We start from the raw sequence: 22,614 nt of genomic DNA on the forward strand, positions 1-22,614 counted from the left end.
AAGTCCTTGCAGGAAAAAAACACTCCAGAGACTGTGAGAGTGAGTAGATTCCTGGTTTAGACTGACCAACGCAAGGTTAGAAAAGGAAGCAGGAGATGAAGGAAGAGGAGGACAGCTATTTTTAGAATAATTACCTAAGTGGTTCCAAGCATTTGTGAGGAGATGGAACAAAGACAAATACATGTGTGTGTATTGATGTCCAACTGTGACTGTTGTAGGTTCAGATTTAGAGTTTGGAGAACTAGTGGATAATGATATGCATGATGATATGCCTGGCTTGTCCGATTCTTTTGCAATTCCTTGATCCCAAATTGTGAGAATTAAAATTTCTTGGACATTTTATTTTGTTGAAGCTTTCCTCTTGTTTTTTGGACATGCTAACATTGTGGCTCTATTGATGTCTGGCCTCTGGTTATCTATTACATTTGGTACATACATTCACAGTTCCCTTTTTAAATAACTTCAATGATCCAATAACGTTTTATTTAACATTGTCGTGAATTCAAAAAAGCCATGGTTGTGCCTGATTTTGTCTAATCTTGGTAACTAAACAGGGTGGATGGGGACCACCTGGGCATACCAGGTAATGTGGCTACATCCAGTCACTGGGGTTGCATGAGCCTTTGCACTATTTGTGTCCAGATAAAATGGGAGAGTTGTGTCAGGAAAGGCATTGGCATAAAATCTGTGCCAAATCACGTATTTGATTGTGATGACCCCGACCCGAGCACATTACACCTGTCAGTTTCTGTATTGAAAGTCCTTTACTTCATGATCCCACTCCAGCCTACCAGTCTGACATGCTTCCAATGTATGAACCAAAATATCCTCCCAGATCTCCTGACATGAGTCTTTTATAGTTGTTCCAAGCTGCAGGAAAACAGCAAACCCTTGATAAGGCAGCTTTTAGTTTTTATGCTATGAATTGTTAGAGCAATTTTTCTGAGGATCAGAGAGCAGCTAAAAGTGTTTGAGTATAATCCTAAAACCTACCTCTTCAGTTTGGCTTTTCATTAGAATCTTATTCCATATTATTCTTTTTTTTAATTATTGTTCTGTATTTTTTCCTTCTTATATATCTTACTTCTCATTGTGGTCTATAAAGTTGATCTAGAGTTTCTTTATTTTAATCAAATATTGATAGATTTTTAAAAACATTTAGTATTCATTTTTTAAACCTTTTTATGCCTTATTGTCTTATCTGCAAATCACTGAGTTTTATTTGATTTGGTTTTTATTTAAAAACTGCAAAGTTAATGCCATTCCCATCATCTGTATGTTTTATAACTACTCTATTTTAGATGCACCTCAATGAGCTTCCTACAATGACGCACAAGCCGTCACATTAACGATCTACTTTCCTGATTAGAGAGAATGTACTGTACTTTGATGTACTTTGTCGGGGCCAAGAGTAGCTACCTCTGCTTCCTCTACCAGGCAAACCAGATGTTTAAAGCATCAGTTGGGGGAACTGGCAGTCAGCACTCTTACTACAAGAGATGGAGGATGGGATCTGGGAGGGTGTGCTGGCTGAATGCCAACAGGGTACTGCAGACCCAGTGTATGGGAGATTGTGCTGGCTGAGGGCCAACAGGGCACCTCAGACCGTATGTCCTGTCTCCAGAGGTAAAAACAGTGCCAACAGGATGCCATGGGCGCCACTCAGTTGTGGAGTAAAGAGCATTTTTGATTGGAAGGTGTTCTTGAGTACCTGAACAGACAGACACAGTGTCTTTTATCTTGGAGGGGAAAACACTAATATACTAAAATACACACACTTATACAAACACAGACACACACGGAGTCAGCAATCAGTCTCAATGCCCCCCTTTGTACGTAGTAACTGTGTGTGCTCTGCCCCTCACTTAGCACTCAAGCACCAACACTCACAAACATATCCGCACACACTTTCACACATATCCGCCGACAGATGCAGACAAATGGACACACACGTCTCAGCATAATGGCTGCCAAGATAAGAACAATGTGACAACTGATCTGGAGAGGAAGAAAAAAGGAACAGTGCATTGTGCGTATATGTGAGCACTGATGGTAAAAACTGGGACAAGTGATGATGGGAGAATGTGATTGTGAGGAGGGTGAAGTATGATGTGAGTGTGTAGATGGATTTACTACTGTACATGCAAAGATAATGATGCAGAGCAGATCTCTGTACTCAAACATCATTTAAAAGGCATTCAGTTTGTCACTTGTCATTTCATTCATATTGTTTGCATTGACCTTGACCAGTGTAGTGGTGACATTGGGGTTGGTGACCCGGCAGGGAATGACCAGTGGCTGCTTCTCCTTCAGGAACAACACTTCTGGCCTCGCACCTGGATGGTTCACAAATGGCTGTTGGCTGTCTGAAACCCAAACACTGCAGTCAGGGACACATATGGTACAGATAATAAGCATGTAAAATAAATACATCAGACTTTTTTTTTAAACTAACATTACATAAACTGAGACTATACAACCATGTGAATCGTTTAAAGGCTCAGTTCACTTTAATTACAGAAAAACTTATTTTCTCACTGAAAATAGTTGTGCATGTTTTGGTTTTACTTGTCTGAGATATTTTTATACATTGACATATACGCAATGGACATGGCATCACCACTTTCCTCCACTATGCAAAAACAAAGACAAAGCCAAAATATCATGAATACAGCAGCTACCATCTTGCCTTTTTGCAACCAGGTTCTGCGCAGTAGTGAACAGAAGTGGAGTGACAACATAAGACCACCAGTCAAAGCTGTCAAATCAACTGAAATACACCTCTTTTTATATCATCACTTAACTTATTAAAAACAAATTTGCCATAAAAATGACCACTTGTACACAGAGTAATAATATCTAGCACATCCACAGAGATGAAATACAGGAAATACTGTAGTTCTTCAATGGAGAGTAGTTGCACTGAAAGAGTTTCAGGAAAGAGATGCCAGCTAGCACTGTGTGCCCGGGTGTAAGTTTAGTTTCAGAAATGTGGGTTGGAATGTTGGGCAAAATGAAACAACCCCTCCCCCCGAAAAACCAAACTTCTTGTATTTGATACAATGAGAAGGCCTCAGAAGAAAGAACAAAATATAATAGAATGCGACTCAGACGAGTGTGTCAACGTTTTATCAACTCAGAATAAAAAAAAGGGATTTAAAAAAGTATCCTCTCTCCACCAGTGAAAACTAGCCCCTTGACTGAGTGACAAAATGTTTAAAATAATTTTCTGTGAACTGACCTTTTAATTTCTTATACACATAGAAAGGGAAGAAAACAGTCGCCTGCCTATATGCACAAATAAACAAACACATACTTCCAAGCATCAATCTCAACAACAAACAAAAACAAATACACCCCCCAAAACATACACTGCTCCCCACACCCATTCATTGAATACCCATTCAGCAAATAACTGCCTAGAATCAACAATAAACACAGATTGTTTAGAAGCAATCAAACGACCTGTCTGTGCTTTCTCTTCCCAGCTTGACTGTAACAGTTCTGTGCCATTCAAAGATGTGGGTGTTGCTCACTATATTGTTTGTTAGAGTAGGGTGTTATTCAAGGAAAGCAAATCTCTGAACATTTGAACAAAAGTACCCCAAGGGCTAGTAGACTGAGGGTTTCCTTCTCTTGCTTTGATTCCTAATGGAGGACTCAGGGAGGAAGGCAACGTTTGAGCAGAGCTGCAGGCCAAGTCTTATGCTTAATGGACATGATGACCTGAGCGATTGATGGCCCTCGAGGGTCCTGTTTGACAAACAGTAGCATGCCCTGTGACCTGGGCCTCTAGCTTAGCTTGATGCCTGCTACAACCCAGCCCAAACAGCAGCACTCTCCAGGACAGGGAGGAGAAGGCTGGGCAGACATTGTGCCTCCTCAGCCCCTGAAACACTGGCCTTCATCTTATCCCTCTCAGCTTCTCACACACACACACACACACACACACAGACTTGGACACATACCTCCTTACCGCCACCTTCATACAGTAACATTCCCTCCCCAAGCACACCCCATTCAAGCCCTTCCCCTCCTCCCCCAAGTACAGGATGCTATGAGCAGGGCTGAGCAGAGCAGATAAGGCTGATGCCCTGGGAAACTCTGCCCGGGCCTGAGCCTTCCAGCAGCTGGGCTATTCCTGGTCGCGAGGTTGCACGTAAGCGAAAGTAAAAAAGGATTTATATATAGACGACAGAGAGGCAGGCCTGGGGTGAGAAAAGATAGCTGGTGGGGGTAGGAGGGGCGTAAAACTGTGCCAGAGTCATCTAAATGGATGTGTTGTTGAGACAGTGTTTAGATATAATCGGCATTGGTCTGTATTTAGCATCCACCTCATCCAGTTTAACCTGGGAATACAAACAATGAGCTGGATGGGGTGAAGCAGTGAGCAACTTCTCAATGACCCAGAGTAAAAAAGACTAGCTACAGGAAAAGAAAACACTTCAGTATGGTCTTACCTGTGACATACACATAAACGGAGGTCTGTTTTTGAGGCTGGCGCTGGTAACGGCAGCAGAACAGGCCGGTGTGCTGAGCCTGGGTGTGGCTGACCCTCAGATGGCTGCAGTGCCGTTGGTTTATCCTTCCACAGCGCGTTTCATTCACTTGCACTTGATTTCTGTCCAAACCTGATGGGAACTTCCATGTAAGCTCCCACCGGCCCCTGGTCAACAGATACAGTGGGCTGAAAGATTGCTTAGAAAACACTTTTTGTGCATTCACAGTTTACATCACAGGAACTTGACCTCTTTCTTTTGGGACTGTACCACTCATCAAAATGTGTTTCAGTGATCAGCCTGATGGGGGTGCTGTAGAGGTGTATTTAAAAACAAATTCTTTGTTTTATGTTTCATGAGGATAAAATTTGTTAAAAACAAAACACAAACCTCAGATACTTTTTGTCTGGTTTTGTTGAAACCTGTACTGCTCTGATGAAACCTCTGAGTATTAGGAAGCGACAGATATTTGGCTAAAAGAGCAAGTTAAACAAAGGCTCACAATACAATAATGGTTGACAAAATCTTTAAATGTATAAACTGACACATCTTGGTAAGGGTGTTGTTCATGAGAGTAAGCACAATGTAAAAATGTACTTTCTGCAAGACGTGTTTGCTTTTATTCATAGGCATCAGTCATAATGGTTGCCCCTTATTCATCCTACCTCAACTCTGCCTTGTTGCTCAGACTGGGATTTTTTTGGATCAGTGTATCTACGTGAAACTCACCTGCAACTGAGCAGTAGTGTCTGGTTGGTGTCCAGGACCAGCTGCCGGGCTTTCACATTCAAGATAGGGACGCTGTACTTCCCCTTTTGTTCTTTATCTACAGAGACAGGAGAGAAAATGAGAATATCTCAACATCCAGTCACTGTTTATATGCATTAAATAGACCAAACTGGACTCTGAACTGATTGCAGAATGGTTCTTGGTGATTTCCAGCTCCACAGTATGTCCTCCAGTCAGGTCACAGCACTGTGACCCTCCTCATGTCTCCCTGCTCAGGCCACTTGACAGCTCACATGGAAATGCGTAAGCAATGTCTCTGTTGTTTATCAAATAAAAACATTTCTCCACTCTATCGCTGAGGTTTATTAATAAGAGATAGAGACGGCTGTCTGTCCACCCTTCCTTCCTCCCAACAACAGTGGAAACATCATTCAGGGATGTCCGTCCTTCACGCACTTGTAGCCTGGACACCACACAGCTTGATCAAAACAACTCTCCTACTGCTCTTAGAGTAGTTAAATCATTCATGAAACAGTTGGTGAGTCTATCACTAAAGTCAATCACTGCCACTCACTGCCGGCATCATTGTTCCCTGTGGACACTCCACTGAGCAGCGCTAGCATTATTCACTCTTCTGGCACTTCCTCATACAATTTCCTTGGATTTTAAAGTATGTGAATAGGGAAACATACACACACATTCATGTGTTTGTCATTTAGCAGGTCTTTACGTTGACTTATATTCACTTCCTAAAGACTTACCTGAACCTCAATCATAACCCTACCCTTGTACTTTTAAACAAATTTAAAATTCAACAATTTACTTTGGGGACCAGCATCTGGTCACCACAAGGAAGGTGGATCCCCACAAGTAACCATCACATGGAATTACTATTTTGTGACGGGGGTTTCCACACAATCACTTATTATAACTCAGTAACTGTCCTCTAATGACAAGTTAGAATTAATGTAGGCATCAATGCTTAAAGGGAAAAGACCACTATTCATACAAAACTGATATTTAATACTGAATAGCCATACACCTGAAGACCTTTGGGGACTAAAATTCATGTCATTGCTTCTCTTCTCAACATCCTGAAATCAATTCTGGAGAAAGTCTTTACATGATGGCCTTACTTTCCTCCTGAATGATGTTGAGAAACAAAAAAATAAAATAAAACAAAAATTTAACATATTTAATTTGACATATTACTGACTTTAAAAAAAAGCAAATTTTTTTTTTAGTAATTACGATATTAAGGTGTCAATATCTAAAAAATGTGAAGAATCTGAAGGAAGAAATCAGAAGGTGTCTCTTATAAATGTGATTTTAAGAAGATTGGTTATAAAATATTTGACAGTAACTGTGGGATATATATGAAGATAACTTAATGTTTGTATATGTAAATTTATGTACTGTGCATTACAACCACAACAATCATTCAGAATAAAAATACAACAATATATATTAAAAATGTAATACTTATTTCTTATATTTTTCAAATGATTGGTAACGTCAGTAGTCTTCAGTAGCACTGAAACAAGTAGGAAGCAATTGTATCGACTATCAGAGAAAAGTGCTGATTATTTCAGCACATGTATTACAGTACATGTTAAAATAAAATAGCTTCTGGTAGCACTGACTGAAGTAATCATTGATCACTGACACAGTAACATCTTTTGATTTTGTATTTACAAGTAGGCTACTGAATGCCAAAAATGATTTCATATGAATTTCTGAACTGGACAGTAGGAGATAATACCATATGTTTTCTTAAATTTTGCAGTTTTAAAGACGTTTTTAAGCAACAAATGGTCACTAAAACCGCAGTGCAGCGCATAAAAGCAAGCTGCCGCCTATTACAGCGATAAGCACAGTTTAACCCTGGCTCCTGCTCTGTGGGTATTTTCCTTCAGCTGGTCCTGACCCCCCGTTCATTTATATCACAACTTCCATTTGACAAAATAATCTGTCTCAGGAAGCAACGCCCTGCATATGGTCATTCAATCGAGGCCAAAGGCGCAAGGAGCAGGGCCACAGAGGCCCGCATTATCCAAACAAGTGTCCCGCAGGATAGCGCTTATCTCCCTCCCTGCAGTCTGTGCTGTTAGAGGTTTACAACCTCAACAGCCTCAGACACAAGACCGCACCGACGACTTAATTGGCCTATAAATGAGCGCACACATCCCATGCGGCCACGATGAAAAACTATAGCTGTGCGTCTTTTTTCTTCCACGGCGACTGAATACTTTGTCTTGGTGATGGAAATTACTCATTTTTAAAAGTGAGGCGAGATGTCAGATAAACGAGAAGTTTAAGGAAAATATCTGTACTAGCCTAAAGTTCGTGCGTAAAATTGAGTTTTCTATAGGTTACACCATGTAATAGCTTAGCTTTGCAGCTGTAATATGAAATAAAATGGAGGAGCAGAATATAATTCATTAAGAAATCAGATAAGTCATTAAATACTTGAACATAAGCCCAACTCGTTATGACAGGTGCTCTCCGCACCCTGCAGTGGTACTGAATCAACAATAGAAAACCTGTTACTCACCTCTGGCTAGAACATCATACAATCCACATAGCAGGCAGATGAGAATAAAATTCATTATGTCTGATCACTCAGATGCAGCAAGCGGCTTTCAAATATAGAATAAGAAACGCGTTTTATTCCTGCCGTTTTCCTCCGGGACTACAGAAAACACAGCGCCCTTGGCTGTCGCGCACAACGCTGAATGTCAGCGAGTGGAGATGGTGGAGTCCCCAAGGAGATCACGCAAAAGGACTCCACGCTTGAACTCCGGTGCAACTTTTCCCCATCCTCATGGATACTGGCGTGGATTTAAAGAGTTCCCACAGTCCAGCCACCGGACAGCGGACTTCCGTGACGACCACTGACACACCCAGCCGTCCTCTTTTAGTTGCCCCCGGTGACCGACCAAAAGGGCAGTGAGAGGATGAGAGAGTGTTGCAATGTCAAAAAGACTTTTTTCTTTTACAAATTTACCAAAAAATATTTTAGCCATGAAACAGGCCTTCCCACACCGATAATATTCAAATGATCCTGTATACGCAGTGAGATACGCACCGCTGAATAACACAGAGGATGTGCACGGCTAAGGCAGCAATGTGCTTAAATCATGAATGCACTCTAGATTGGTACACGGGATGATCAGCACGTAGGCACCGGGGTAAACGGGTGGTGTCCCAGTCAACAACTTGGCCGTCATGCCTCTCATACTTGAAACCGGCAGTAGTTCCTCAAAGACTAAATAAACAATTGCTTTTCCAAGTAGAACATACTGGTCTCGCCACTATCTATTTATGGGCGACCCCTTGATCAAACTTTCCTATGCTACATCCCCAAATGGTGCAATATAAAAGTGCTGACAGATACCAAAATACTGTACTGTACAGGTGACTCGTACTCTTTTCAGTCAAAAGCACAGTTTATAACTGATGCAATAGATACTGGCAAATGTCAAACAGCAATTAATAAAACAGTTTTGCTGAGAAACACATGCATGACCTGCTTCATTGAAATGGTGTCTTTAATATAAAGGCATAAAATCTGATATCCTTGACCAGTGGTGCAAACTTAATGTTATTAAAATCATATGAGTATTAGGAAAGATAGCAAAAGAGGCAGTGGTACAGACTGGCCACTGGATGGTGATGTGAGCTGAATGAAAAGGTAGAGAGGGGGAGAATGGAAAAAGAAAAGAGTATTTGCATAAAAACAATGGTTGGTAGGGATTTTCCTTGATAACTATATTTGTCCCTTAAACCAGCATCAACTGCATCATGGTTTTAACAGAGCTGTGTTCAGTCTTTCCACGGAGCAAGTAGAAGAAAGGCGGCACAATAAAGATAAATTAAAACATCACACTAAATATGAAATGCAAAGTATATCACCACCTCCTATCAGCATAAGGCTATGACTCAGATAAACATGATATAAAAAGGCACATTCACAACATACAGTACAAAAACAACATACAGTACATGGACAAATGTAGATGAGGGCAAAATTACACAGTCACATATCTATGGGAGCTTTTGGTCACCAAGTCCACAGTGGATAATGTAGCTGTGACAGGCACAAGAGCAGGGCAGAAATATTAGGAACACATTTACATACACAGCACAACCTGGTTTGTGTTTGTACTTTGGACAGCATCAGATTTGTTCTGAAGTTTGATGTCTGCAGAATAAAGAGGCCACTGACCTGTTCATCGGCTTTTGATTGGTCTTTGATGTAAAGTACAACAGGTGTTGACAAAGCAACAGTAAATCCCTGTTTTTGAGGATTCTCTGCAAGCAGAACAATTTATCCAGAACATTGTGCTTTTTGCTTCAAGCAGACGGAGGTACTCTTGTGGAAAGTGCGGCGTAGAATGAGCTTTACATGAGAGAAAGTTGTGAGCAGAAATTTGGAGAAAATGGAAATAAAATGCTGTTAAGCATAGGAATCACAGATTTGTGCAGCAAGTGGCATTTACAATAACCTGATTTTCGCCTCAGTGTTCTTAATGTTTCTGTGATGAATTTCATCTTCTTAAAACAAAAAATATTGAGTGCTAGGTATTTTTCATCTAATAAAGTAGAGGAACATTTAGATCCTAATATTTACCAAAAGGCAAGTAGCACTTACCAGTATTTGTGATGGTACCACTGTATGCTAACACTCTGATCAGTCTACATATGTGCAGGCAGCAAAAAACCAAAATCTAAGAGTAAAGTCTCTTACATTACAGAACCCAGGGTAATTTTGCAGCAAGTCTTGCATCATATTTGGGTATATTGAGAAAGGTATTCCACCCAAGTTCAAACATTTATGTGTGGTGAACCAAAGGCAAGTTCATTTAATGTACAGGTCAAGTGCTTATTTTTTTGTGTGAATGGCCACTGTCGATGTTTTCTAGTGGAAACAGGAAAGAAGTTGTTTGGTTTGGACCCGGGATAATGCCGCCACTAGCCCGCTGCCATAGTGACTGTGACTGAATGGCTGTCTTGCAGTACTGACAACAGTGTGAAGATAGACTCCAGGTCTGTAACCTTCATACTGTGTGTTAAGTCTGTCATGTTAGTCTGGTGTTCAGTCACACCTGTCCTTTAGTCTGTTGACGGATCCAGTCAGTGAACTTGACCACCTGTGTGTAAACGCCGGGACGATTCTGGCGTGCGCAACCTTCACCCCAGCTCACGATCCCCGCCAGGAACCATCGCCTGCCATGCTCCAGACACACCAGTGGACCTCCTGAGTCACCCTGAAGCATAAACATAGACACTAACATTCTGGCCAAAAAACAACAACAAACAAAACATGAACCCATATAGAGGAGGGATATAAAAAGAGAATGCACCTTCTAGGTCAGTTTTTCAATTTCAGTTATTTTGAAACAGTAATTTTCTCATCTTTAAAATGTGTGGCATTGCATTGTGGGATTGTTAGTAGAAACATTGCATTGGGAAACTGCTGTGCACCCTATATAGTGGACTTATTAGCACATTCATCATTAGCCATTTGAAATGGAGGACAGTAAACATAGTGCCTTAAGAAGTGATTTTAGACAGCCTTATTTTCAGTTCAATATTCTGTTCTTCTGCTAATGGCAGCTGCATTTCAACTGACATGTTCATCATATTGTTAGATCTGTGACCAGCAAAACTGACAGATCTAGCTCTGAATGCCCTGCATCTGTAGCGATCTTTTTAATATACCTGCAGCTGTTCGATGACTGTACTGTGTTAGTTAGCAAACTGCAAATTAACCATTGATGCTGAAACATTTTAAGCAGCTGTTAGCCAATTTAGCTGCTGTTGAGCTAACTGCTGCAGTTTGAGTTTTACTCTTTACTCTTTTACCCTTTACTCTTATTATCTCTTTATGTGTGCTAACAAGATTAATTTTGTCATTGTACTTCTTTTGAGGACCTAATGCTGATCTTTCATACTTTGTTTAGGCATGAGAAGAATGTTGGTAGCTAGCTAAGTAATAGAAGTCGAAGGAGGAAGCACGCTTGGGGATTTACCGCCCTCTCCTCAAGTAGCCACTAATCCTTTCCTCTAAAGGATAATCCACTGGGCGTAAAATACTGATGTTTTGTCAAGTACTTTGTGTCTCATACTGATGCCATAGGGTGTCTTTGCAATCTGTATCAGATTCTCAGGGTTTACACTACACAACAGCATTAATCCACTTGTGTCAGTACAAAAAACAAGTTATGTTTAGGCACAGCAGCTACATGATTAGGCACAAAACTGCATGGTTATATTTAGGCACAAAAGCTACCTAGTTAGCTTTAGGAAAAGGACAATGGGCTGGGCTTAAAAAGTAACTAAATAAAAAGCACAGCGTCACCCACTAGTTGAACTCTGTTTCACCCCTTCACCTGCTCGAACCACCTCCCTCCTTTCAAGTTTTCCCCATTATATACTTGAAAACCCTTGTACAATATTGAACTGTGGCCAACAACTGTCCTCAACCTTTATTGGAAATGTCTTTAGCTCACTGCATAGCTGTACATTCACATGCATAGATAAGCAACAGGAAACAAACACTAAAATTAGTCTTAATGCAGACATGTATTGTGGTTTAGATAAAAATGTTTGATGTCCCACAGTTCTGGGAAATGTAGATAAACTACATTGAAATTTATTTCAGTGAGCCATGTTAAGCATTTTGTGGTTATGACTAAAGATAAATTTCAACACTTCTTGTCACAACAACTCTGGGAACGAGTGTTAACGGTATTCAGTATTTTGAGAGCACACACACCTGGCAGGCGTCTACCCCTCCCTGCAGATTCCCAGCACACAGCATCCTGGGAGTAACTGCGTCATCATACAGCTTGTTACAGGTGTTCCTGTTGATGATCTTCACTGAGGCCTCTTGTAAGCGAGAGGCCAGCTGACCTTAATGCAAGCACAAGACATTTAAACTAAAAGCATGTTTTTTGTGATCTACCTCTTTGGTTCTCTTTAGATACTTTTGACCAGCTCTTACCGTCCTCCATGAGGACTCCCCAACCTGTGACATAGCAGCTGGTCCCTGTGGTGAAGGTGTGTGAGGAGGCAGGGATGCACACAGGTTGCATCAAATCATTGAAGAAGACGGGAGTGCCGAGCTCGAGAAGGGCGATGTCATAGTCAGAGGTGAACTGGTCATACTGTGGGTGGAGAAGGATCCGTCTAATTGGTCTCGTGGCTGCGCCGTTGTTACCCGTGGTCATCACACGCATTCCCATGAAGGCCCGCCATGCACGAGAATCTGAGTATCTGCAGTCACATTATTCATGAAGTGCATACACATCAGTTATGATTATGAGGAGGTTATCAAGCATCTTTCTTACTTAATGGCATCTGAGTCCTGAAAGCAGTGAGCTGCAGAGATGAGCCAGCGGCTGGAGATGAGCGTGGCTCCACAGACATGGCCATAGTTATCCATCTGGAGGCTGACCTGCCATGGCCATGATCCAGTTCCAGCATCAGAGCCACCCACTATCTTAGTACGCTTCCTGGGCCTGATTCCACAGCCTCAGAGGGACAGATGGATGAAGAGTTAAAAACAGTCAGCAGAATTTCATTTCACAGATACAGCATTCTGAAATCAAGTCTGGTGAGTGAGTACCTACCACAGCGCAGTTCATCTGAGCCGTCAAAACAGTCTTTTACTCCATCACACTCAGGATTGACTTTACTAATGCACTTTCCATTGGCACATTTGTAGGAAGACAAGGAGCAGCTTTTAAGGTCTAGAGAAAATGAAATACATACTTAGCAAAAAAGAATTAGATATTTTAAAATATAGATATAAAAAGCATAAATGCAGCACAGTATCACACACAGTCAGTTATGAAACCACTAAGGCTGATGACTGCTCACATGCTCTGGTACAGTTGAGTTCATCACTGCGGTCTTTACAGTCAATGACACCATCACACACAGAAGACTTTGGCAAACACACCTTGTTGGGACACACATGGTAGCATTTACCTCCTGAAAACCAAATGGAATGCAGCACAAAACAAAAGGATTGAAACACCCACAAGTACTCGCATGTGTCAGTACAGTGACGGCACGCTCACTCACCACAGGTGCCCTCTTCACTGCTGTCTGTACAGGTGCTCTGGCTCACACACTGGCTGCTTTGAGGTTTGCACTGACCGTTGCCACACAGCACTTCCCCTGGCCTGCAGGATGCTATGTGTTTTACACACATATAGATAGGGACATGAAACACACAAATTTGAGTCTAGCAGAAGTTTAAAACCAAATTGTCGACTTTGGCACTTTTACAAGTAATAGAGATGGACAAATACACAAAGCACAACTTTTCAACATCATGTCAGCCAAACAACAAAACAAACCACAGAGTACATCTTCAGAATACAAGACTGGGTGGGAGAGGCTTTTAAGGGACAAGACCTACAGCATTTAGTCTCGTCCCGTCCATCTGAGCAATCCTTAACTCCATCACACACCTTCCTGAGAGGGATACAGTGTCCATCTCCACAGCGAAACTGGCGAGGACAAGCTAGAGATAGGCAATAAGGGAACCTACTCAGAAATTACAGCTCTTTTCCTTCACATTTTGGGTTTAAAGAGCCAAAAGATAATAATTAACTTTGGCATTAGACAAAAAAATGATTAGCCTCTCAGCTGTGAAAGATTACAATCGGAAAAAGTTGACAAATAAGACAATCCTTATACTTTCATTGCGAAATTGCTATGGTTGAGTGACGGCATCTGATTTTACTTACTGCCCTCAGGGGAAAAGGCTCGATAGAGTAAGTAGAAGCCCTTGTGAGTGTGAGATTCATCGGAGTGGAAGTGGAGAGAGAGAGGAGAGGAATAGACTCGCTTTTTGCTGCTGTCTGACACTGGGTTACACAGTCTAAACACAGATGAGCAGTAAGTAAGGAACTTTTTATTCTCATGCAGGCACAAAAACATGGAATGTCTTAAACAGTTAAGCTAAAAACACACCGGCACTTACAGTCAGTGAATGAATGTAAAAACAAATCTGAAGTTTGGCTGTAGCCACTGATTTTGGGCACTTTGGACACAACACAGTTCCATTTTATGACTTACTTGACCCCTCCAATGTCTAGCCAGTCTTTCTCACAGCTGTCTGATGATGGGAAATCTTGAATGTCCATTGTCACTATAGTCATGGAAATCAGGTACCCTGGCAATGGTGCCTAACCAAAAAAAAAAAAAAAAAAAAAAAAAAAAAAAAAAAAAAAAAAAAAAAAAAAAAGTCAACTACAGGAAAAGTTCACATGCTGGAATGTGGACCAGCTAAATTACAATAGGATGATTCACTGTTTCATTGTTTGCTAAGCACTTTCCCTTTCTGGTTCCACTGTTTCTAACACACCCACACAAACACATACTCACAAGCACATGTACATAAAGTAAATACACTTATGTGGCTCACCTGTAGGGTCCAGGTGCAGTCTATATTAGGAGGGTAATAGGAGGGGTAGTAGGGTGAGGAAATCGAGCCATTCCAGGAGGAAATTGATCCTCCACAACCTGCAGGTGGAGTGAAGCAGACAAGGGCACAGATTATACTACAACACCATACTTATGCTAATCACTGGAAACAATTCATTCCAGCACGAAGGCCATAACAAAAACATATCACCAGTGATGGGGAGTAGTGAACTACATACAGCAATTAAACCAGTAGTTTACAGTTTTTCCTCAGTCACTGTGGTGCATTTCTTGAATCATCCTTGATATTTGCAAGAACATTTCTTGAAACAGTTCATACAAACAGTACCACACAATAGATTACCTACAAAAGTGTGTCACTTGCTCAAAACCCTTAGTTTATCTTTCAAAAGTAAATACTTATATCCATGAACATGTCAGTGCCATGAGAATGACAAATCCTTGTGTCATCGCTTACGAGAATGGCAGTCAGAATGTTTAGTCATGTCAATATAACAGGATTTGCATACGTAAAGTATGGCTCAGGTTTTAATGACAGTGATTGAAAATACATGACTGCACTTGTTCTGTATGGCATGTATCAGTTTCAACAGTTTCACATTTCTGTATATGGGAGTTTGAGTGGAAAAGATGGGAAAGGATTCACATTTACACTTTTACTGTTTTTACTGTCATTGCAGTACACAGAAGTATGTGTTTTACAGCACTGCATAGCACACAGGTAAAAATGCAACATTAAAAATGTAAACACAGGACATACCCCAAGATTCAGCTGCCTTTGACCAGCCTCAACCATTATAAGGCCACAGCTTGACAATATGATCCACAAGTGTGGCCCTAATTTAATCTGGAACATGTTTATGTCCTTGGTCTCTTCGCCCACTTCCTCTGTTTTGCCTCCCTATCCTTCCACCACACAGCACAAGTCCTCTTCTTCTTCCTGGCAGTTGACACTGTTTATGTCCTTGTTTTTCTATTACCAAACTGCAACAGTGTTAGGTTCTGTCTATATATGATTGCCAAATGAAGGTTCATGGCATACACCTCTGAGCTATTTTACAGTAAAGAGCTTGTTTATTGTTGGATAATCCAACACTTCACACTTTCCCTTTTGGTAGTGAAAGCTGAGATTCACCTGAGAGCTATTCAACAATTCAGGACACATTTGCATATAATGACATCTGCAAAAGAACTATCGACAAGTTGTTTTGGGAGGTCAGACTATTCAACCGAGAACCATTATAATACATTTTGATCGACATGATATAAGCAACTGATAATCTAGGAAACAGACAATTGTACATAACCATTTGTATGAATACCAAAGTATTTGCAATTTGTTTAAAACAATGAAAACTGCTTATATGATGTGCACACATGACTGGATGACGCGGAGGTTGGACAAGTAGTTTAGAGAATTTTATTTCTGATTGGAGAAATAAATTAAGGTGACTGAGAAAAACTGCATTTCGCTGTAGCTTGCTTGTAATTCAACAACATTCTTATCTGTATAGTGATTCGAGCAGTTAAATTCATTTTTATACAATTTTCAGTGCCAAGCGTATCTGTTGGATAAGAACCTTGAGAGACTGCTCATGTGTCATATAAGCAAAAGATTTTGCTTTGACAAGTAAAAAGATAGGCCGATCTTTTAGGCCAGTGTTCAGACTGTTAATACTGTGTAAAAAGGAATATGTCAACTGAGTAGTATTTGACTTTTTGGCATTATATTTTGTTATAAACTTGTATCATACTTATTGTATATTGTCAGTTTGAACTAATTTCATAAGTAGCTTTAGTTAACCATTTCTGCCTAGGGTAGCTTTGCTGTAGTTCATCTTCTTCCAGTATGAAGTAATCGTTTTCTAAGTAGCTTGCCCAATACTGCATATCACACAAAATCAGTGGGAGTCAGACAGTATGGTCAGTGTTGGGGAGTAACTAGTTACAGTAAATAAATTACAAAATAAATATAATTGTAAACAGTTACTGAGAAAAACATACAAATAAATTACAGTTGCTAATCAAAATGTTAGTGATTACAAAGGGGTTACATCTGAGTAGAGGCTTTCTGGTAAAAAGCTTAGAATATAACATTCACTCTGTTGCTTTGCATCTTTTCAGACACTGGGACAAATTTGAGTGAAACTACAATACCATCAAAACTACAATATGCTCCATTCATTTGGCAGTATGCTCTCAAGTTTTGAAGTTTGTTCTCGATTTGTTCTCTTTTGTTAAAGCTTTGCACCACCTTTCAATTGCCAGTGAAACTAATGCGCATTGCTCTAAGCAACATGAGTCTGCCATGCCTGTCATCAGCGAGCTGACAACACCGAGGTTGGCAGCCATGTCACTGAACAAGAATGCAGCAGCACTGGAAATTCAACATTTTCCTTCTGAAATCAGAGAAGGGCTCTGGCATTATTTTAGTGGAAACAGTCTGAGGAAACATCTAAATAAGTTAACGTAATCGCTATCACTCACATGAAATAAGGACCCTCACACCCCACCATGTTGTATATGTGCATAAGATGTAATTTATCTCTACACTTTGCTCAGTGCCCATCCAGTAGACTACTTTTTTTTCATGATTTTCATATTTATTGCCTAGTTTAAAACATTTGATTCAAAAGTAATCACTTGTAATAAGTTACATTACTTTAATACAATAATTTAAATTGTTACATTATATATTACATTTTTAGTAGGGTAATCAGTAATCTGTAACCTATTACAATTCAAAAGCAACCTTTCCAGCACCGAGTATGGTATATGGTTTTGTCTATCTATGAGAGCATTGCAACCTGCTTTTGGGATGGCCTGGAAGTATGCTTTGAAGATTGCTCCATCCCTCTGCCTGCTGAAGGAGAAGGTGACCAACATCACATTCCCAGAGGATGTCAGCTTCATGACTGGAGATGAGCCTGAGAGAGGCAGCCCACACCACCTGCAACAGGTAGGCACATTCATCAAGGATAGCCACATATAAAAATATAAATCAAATGGACATTTTTATAAGTTAGATCACCAGATGTTCTGCTTTTGCACTGATACAGCCCTGTAACTATAGGCACTCTGTTTACTGCTGACCTCCAAAGGTCAGTTACCACTATATACAATATGAGGATAGTGTAGATGTTTTAAAATAACACCAGACGAAAAAAAAAGTAATAAGATGTCTTTACCTGGCAATTATTTTGTTTTGTAAAGGAAGCAGGAAATCATAAGCTGAGAGCTTGTGGGAAGTGCAACTTCCTGGGGTGGCGCCATGCAGGGTGAGGATGACCAGTCGAACCACGTGACCCGATGGTACACGTAGGCGCCACTGGTAGTATGGCTTCTTGGGGCTAACGAGGCTCAGGGTGCGGTTGTTACCATATTTGGCATAGAGGTCAAAGGACATTGCTGCACAGAAAAAGCGGTGGCAATATTTACATGTGTTATACTGTCTGCTTTAATCCCATTAGGACACAGATAACACAAACAAAAACATATACAGACTTTAGTCAACAGTACTAGCTGTCTGCTCCAATCGTGAATTCAAAGAAATTCAATAAGGATGAGTAGCGTGACCTTGGAAACCGAGTTGCCATTTTCCAGTCTGGATGCTATTCAGATTCTTAATCTTGTCTGGTCTTTCTTCTGATTCAAAGTCATCAGGGTCCAAGCCTACATATCATGTAAAACATATCAAAATACTTTTGTTAAAATCAGTCCCTGTCCAGCGCTGCACATGTCTATAAAACTACACTATAATAGATCTTTTAACCACATTAAAAAGTATGGGAAAATACAGTAGTTGAGTTTTTATTTTAACAGATACAGTAACCTATTAGTAGTTTTTAATTGTTATTATTAAAGTGGCATTTGCTTCAGTTACAGAGGTTTTAGACAGAAGAAACTATGTGTACACAAGTGTGTGGTTGTTGTGCCTGTACTGTATGTATGCAGAGAACTGTAAGAGGCTCTACCCAGCAGGTGGAGCATGTTGTCATCTTGCTCCATGTAGTAGCGCTGCTCGTTGCAGCTGTCTCGCTGCACTTTGTTGCTGTCAGGAAGCCTGCGCTGCAGCCTCTCTGGGCTGGCCCTCTGGATCGCCATGGCAACACTGTCTGGGGCAACGAATTTACTCCAGTAGAAGACATTGAGCCCTTTGACTCCTTCACTATCAGACAAAGGGTTTACAGTGTCGCTATTCTGCAGGGGACATGTGGCTGAGTATGTTGTCATGCATATTCTTTTCATCTATAAACTGTTGCACTTTCATTTTTTTATCAGTGGGATTTGTGCTAGTGCACCATACCTGAAGGCAGTAATTCCTGAGCACAGGTAGTAGGAGCTCCACGGATATGACTCGTAGAGTTCTGAAAACTGTTTACAAAAACAGAAGAAGGTTGACCATATACTGAATGCACTACAGTACTGACATCACAGGGATGCAAGTAAGGCCACTATTCTTGTGTAAGCAACACCTGGTCAACAAAAGCACTGTCCAAAACAACAAAGCAATCTTCATTATCAGACCTTGCATGTGTGTATGTTGACTTTGAGCAGCACAGAGCTCCATTGTGGCTTTACCTGACAGTTGTGTACTGGCAGGACCCTATGCAGTGTGGGGTCCTGGCCTTGAGTTCACATGTTATTTAATGAATAGACGGCCAGCAAGGATACTATGCCCACATAACAACCCTACTAATGCACCCTCACAGCTGATTAGCCTACATGGACACTAAAGGACACCACTGAGGTTTACTGGACCTACCAGTTCAATATTTCCCCACTGTGCCTTGTAACAGTGTACAGTAGCACGTCTGACCTTTTGCTCCATAAATCCAAATTCCTCCTCTCGTATCTTGGACCAGCTGCCAATCCTTCTGTCAACTCAACCTGTCCTACTGCCCTGTCGCTCCCTCCCAGCCCCAGCATCAAACTGAGGTTCTCCTAGTGTTTGGCGCACAGAGCGGCTGATTGTTTGAAAGCTGCACAGACAATGTTTTTATTGAAGGCCTGCTCTTCCTCTCACTCTTGCTGCCGGAGTCTATCTGGGCTCACAAATGCTGAGCTTGTCCGGAGCCCTGAAAGGGCCCTGTCCCTGGGGGTCTCAGGAACTTGCGCACACACAGTGCCCAGCTCCTGTTTCAGCTTTACATTTAACACCAGAGAGAGATAGAAGAGTGGAAAGTTGTTTGCAGAAAAAAATGAGACAGAGAACAAAGCAGATAAAGAAAAAAAAAATTATCAAATGCAGATACAGAAAACAGGAGATACACAAGTTAGTAGCCCACTGTAGTGAACCATATCATAGTTTGAGTAGCAATATCAGCTATCACCCAGAGTGGGAAGGTAAAGCAGCACTGACAGTTTGCCATTCCACTTACATAATGGTTCAAAGCCTGAGCCTGCAGGTGGAACTGCAGGGAGCTGGAGTCAGTCAGCTCGGAGGAGAAGGTCAGGTTTGGGAACTCCACACTGCCTCCAAGGAAGATCACTGAGGAGGGTGGAGCTGGGGAGGAGGTAAAGATTCGAGACAGGTGTGCCGTGTGACTGTGGGTCCAAGTCAAACTAAACACATTTTAAAGGACAGGAGAGATTTAAGGGCAATCTTAAACAATAAAGGAGGTCTGTACTCACATTCCAAGTAGTGGAGAGTCAGTGCAATGGCAACAGTGAACGGAAAGAAAGGCAGGAGACCTAACATCCACCTGTTCCAAGAGCCACGGGTTGGAGCATGACCCACACCCACCCCCTGATCTGCCTGATCCACAGGCTTTGTGGGGGGGCTCAGTGTTTGGGTGGGCTCCTTTAACTCCCCCTCTCCCTTCCAGGGATAAGAACATGACTCAAATATCACACCAGCTTTTTTTTTTAATGTGTGTGCTCAAGTTATTTTTATGTGACCACAGGAGAGAAATTGTAAAGTAAATGCAGTCTACAGTGTATATGCCAAAATCAATGAGACATATTTTATGGCAGAGCAGACACCGATTTACTGAGAGGAATGATGAACATCTTTAAGCTGGAAGGATCTCCTAAAAAATTTAAGGATTTGGCAGGATGCCACCAGGGAGCAGACAAAGCGTGGCTGGAGGGTCTGCTTTCCCACGGCCTGGCTCTGTGGTGTCGGTCCTCAATCAAGTGGCCCGGACATAGACGAGAATCAGAAACCAAAATCCTTGAAGATTGATTTTACTATTAAGAGGAACGATGACCAGGTTTTATATACAGAGATTGCCAAGTATGCCTCATGTTGTATAAATCATCAAAATGTTAAACATAGCAATTTTCCAATGTAACCAGGACAATGAGATAAAAGTTCAAGGACAAAGCAAAGCCTTTTTTGGCACCACCTTTTAAGCACAGTGAAAAGGGCAAAGTGATGGCTTACCTGTGCAGCGGCGCAGCCTGAGTGCCCATGCCCAGAGACGCAGTACACTTCGCAAGTTTTGCTTATGGGGAAAGTCCTCATAGCACTGTCCCGTTTAGCTCCAGAGAGACGATATGCAACAATAGCTCAGGCATAGAAATGATGGAGAGAGAGAGGAAACCCCCGCTGTCGCTGTGAAAACGCAGAAATCCGACCTGAGCGGCTCGGATGCGGCGTCATTCAACGCCTCCCGTTTACCTGAACTGGGCGACAGGTGTCACACGGAGCCCCACAATGCACTGCGGAAACAATGGAACCACTATGAAAGAGTACAATCTGCACAACCATCCGTGCAACAGCTAGTGTGGGCAAACTTCCCCGCTGTGTATCCAGGAGTTAAGCTTGGAGGGACAAAAGATAGTTTGAGGGAAACGTGTGCGAGGTATTACAGTTGATGCTTGGCTTCGGTGCCCTAGATAGAAACTGCAATTAAAAATCTGGCATCAAACTTGTCCACTGTTGGACTGTAACAGGACTTGATCATACAATCTCAGTCTGTGAAAAGGGAGCGTAACAGAAATAGCCCAATAGTAGAAGATAAACATTGTGCAGGCTTTCATCTTCACATTTTTGTTTTATTGGGTGTATCTTTTTGTGTCACTCATCAATAGCACCATGTAATATCACCAAAAGGCAGATAGAGTGGTTAACATAAACACACACAGCACAGTGTCTGATGCATGTATTATTTGGTGTGAGCAGAATATTTAAACATCTGCTGGTAATGAATGAATAAAAATATCATGTCAGTTGATATAGCTGTAGATCCACGAGGTGAACTTGCTGACCCTGGTGTAGACCCCAGGCAGGTTTGGTCTGCCACAGCCTGCCCCCCAGCTGACGATGCCAATCAGGAACCAGCGTCCCCCGCCTGGTGCCTGGCAGGACAGAGGACCCCCCGAATCCCCCTAAACCAAAAGAACGCAGATGATTTAGAGAGAACACAACACAGTGTGCATCACCCTTTACTGCTTCTCACACTTTATTAATGAAAATACAGGTGACTGAATCAGAGAGGAGCTCACCCTACAAGCATCTCGCTCTCCAGATGGGAGTCCGGCACAAAGCATGCGTGGCGAGACAGGGCCGTAGCTCTTCTTGCACTCAGTTTGGCTCAGTACGGAAACCTCTGCTTTCTGCAGCACTGAGGGCAGCACCTTGTCTGCAGGTGGACAAGACATGGATTATGCAACATTTTGGGGCTTTAGGAGGGCATAGCAGGATCTCACAAAGAGCCCGAGGGTCAATAAAGATGCGCTTGTAGAGATTTCAGATGAAGCATAACAAGAGCACAAGACAAGTGCTGATGACAAGAATACACATTAATATAAGAAAGTCAAGGAGGAACTCTAGATTTACAGTTGCAACATGATGAACAAACCAGATGAAATGTTTGTCTGCAAAATAACGCGCCAGGAAATTATATACACACACACACACACACACACACACACACATATATATATATATACACATACTGTATATATATATATA

At 41.5% G+C, this 22,614-nt stretch overlaps 3 protein-coding genes across 6 annotated transcripts in view; all 3 read right to left on the reverse strand.

Annotated features, from left to right (window-relative positions):
- flt1 (fms related receptor tyrosine kinase 1) overlaps positions 1-8,363 on the reverse strand; it is a 31,581-nt gene extending 23,218 nt beyond the window's left edge. For both annotated transcript variants that reach the window (XM_020600058.1, XM_020600057.1), the window contains exons 1-4: positions 7,783-8,363; positions 5,229-5,325; positions 4,461-4,666; positions 2,242-2,366 (exon numbers count right to left, since the gene is read on the reverse strand). In XM_020600058.1, the coding sequence (XP_020455714.1) occupies positions 2,242-2,366; positions 4,461-4,666; positions 5,229-5,325; positions 7,783-7,837 (483 nt within the window). In that variant the 5' untranslated portion in view covers positions 7,838-8,363. The remainder of the gene's footprint in view (positions 1-2,241; positions 2,367-4,460; positions 4,667-5,228; positions 5,326-7,782) is intronic.
- Positions 8,364-8,801: 438 nt separating this feature from the next.
- Positions 8,802-18,797, reverse strand: LOC109960088 (suppressor of tumorigenicity 14 protein homolog). Its single transcript, XM_020599951.1, has 15 exons — positions 18,668-18,797; positions 18,270-18,338; positions 17,882-18,101; positions 17,501-17,643; positions 14,674-14,771; positions 14,325-14,434; positions 13,994-14,127; positions 13,663-13,767; positions 13,323-13,433; positions 13,116-13,229; positions 12,866-12,985; positions 12,584-12,767; positions 12,238-12,509; positions 12,010-12,146; positions 8,802-10,498 (listed from the first exon to the last, which is right to left on the reverse strand). Exons 1-15 carry the CDS (start codon positions 18,795-18,797, stop codon positions 10,331-10,333), a joined length of 2,115 nt encoding a protein of 704 aa, XP_020455607.1. The 3' UTR covers positions 8,802-10,330.
- A 2,892-nt stretch (positions 18,798-21,689) lies between these two features.
- tmprss7 (transmembrane serine protease 7) overlaps positions 21,690-22,614 on the reverse strand; it is a 10,926-nt gene continuing 10,001 nt past the window's right edge. For all 3 annotated transcript variants that reach the window (XM_020599949.1, XM_020599948.1, XM_020599950.1), the window contains exons 17-18: positions 22,146-22,282; positions 21,690-22,028 (exon numbers count right to left, since the gene is read on the reverse strand). In XM_020599949.1, the coding sequence (XP_020455605.1) occupies positions 21,867-22,028; positions 22,146-22,282 (299 nt within the window). In that variant the 3' untranslated portion in view covers positions 21,690-21,866. The remainder of the gene's footprint in view (positions 22,029-22,145; positions 22,283-22,614) is intronic.

This window comes from Monopterus albus, unplaced genomic scaffold (assembly GCF_001952655.1).
Source record: "Monopterus albus unplaced genomic scaffold, M_albus_1.0 scaffold44.1, whole genome shotgun sequence".
Classification (NCBI taxonomy): domain Eukaryota; kingdom Metazoa; phylum Chordata; class Actinopteri; order Synbranchiformes; family Synbranchidae; genus Monopterus; species Monopterus albus.

What these genes read in the sequence shown, in the direction of transcription:
- LOC109960088 (XM_020599951.1), bottom strand. Translation starts at nt 18,797, where the DNA reads ATGGCGATCCAGAGGGCCAGCCCAGAGAGGCTGCAGCGCAGGCTTCCT. An exon ending in CCAGGCCATCCCAAAAGCAG is followed by an intron (nt 14,772 to 17,500) that starts GTTGCAATGCTC and finishes CTCCACCTGCAG; the next exon opens with GTTGTGGAGGATCAATTTCC. An exon ending in ACGGGACGAGACTAAATGCT is followed by an intron (nt 13,434 to 13,662) that starts GTAGGTCTTGTC and finishes TAAAACACATAG; the next exon opens with CATCCTGCAGGCCAGGGGAA.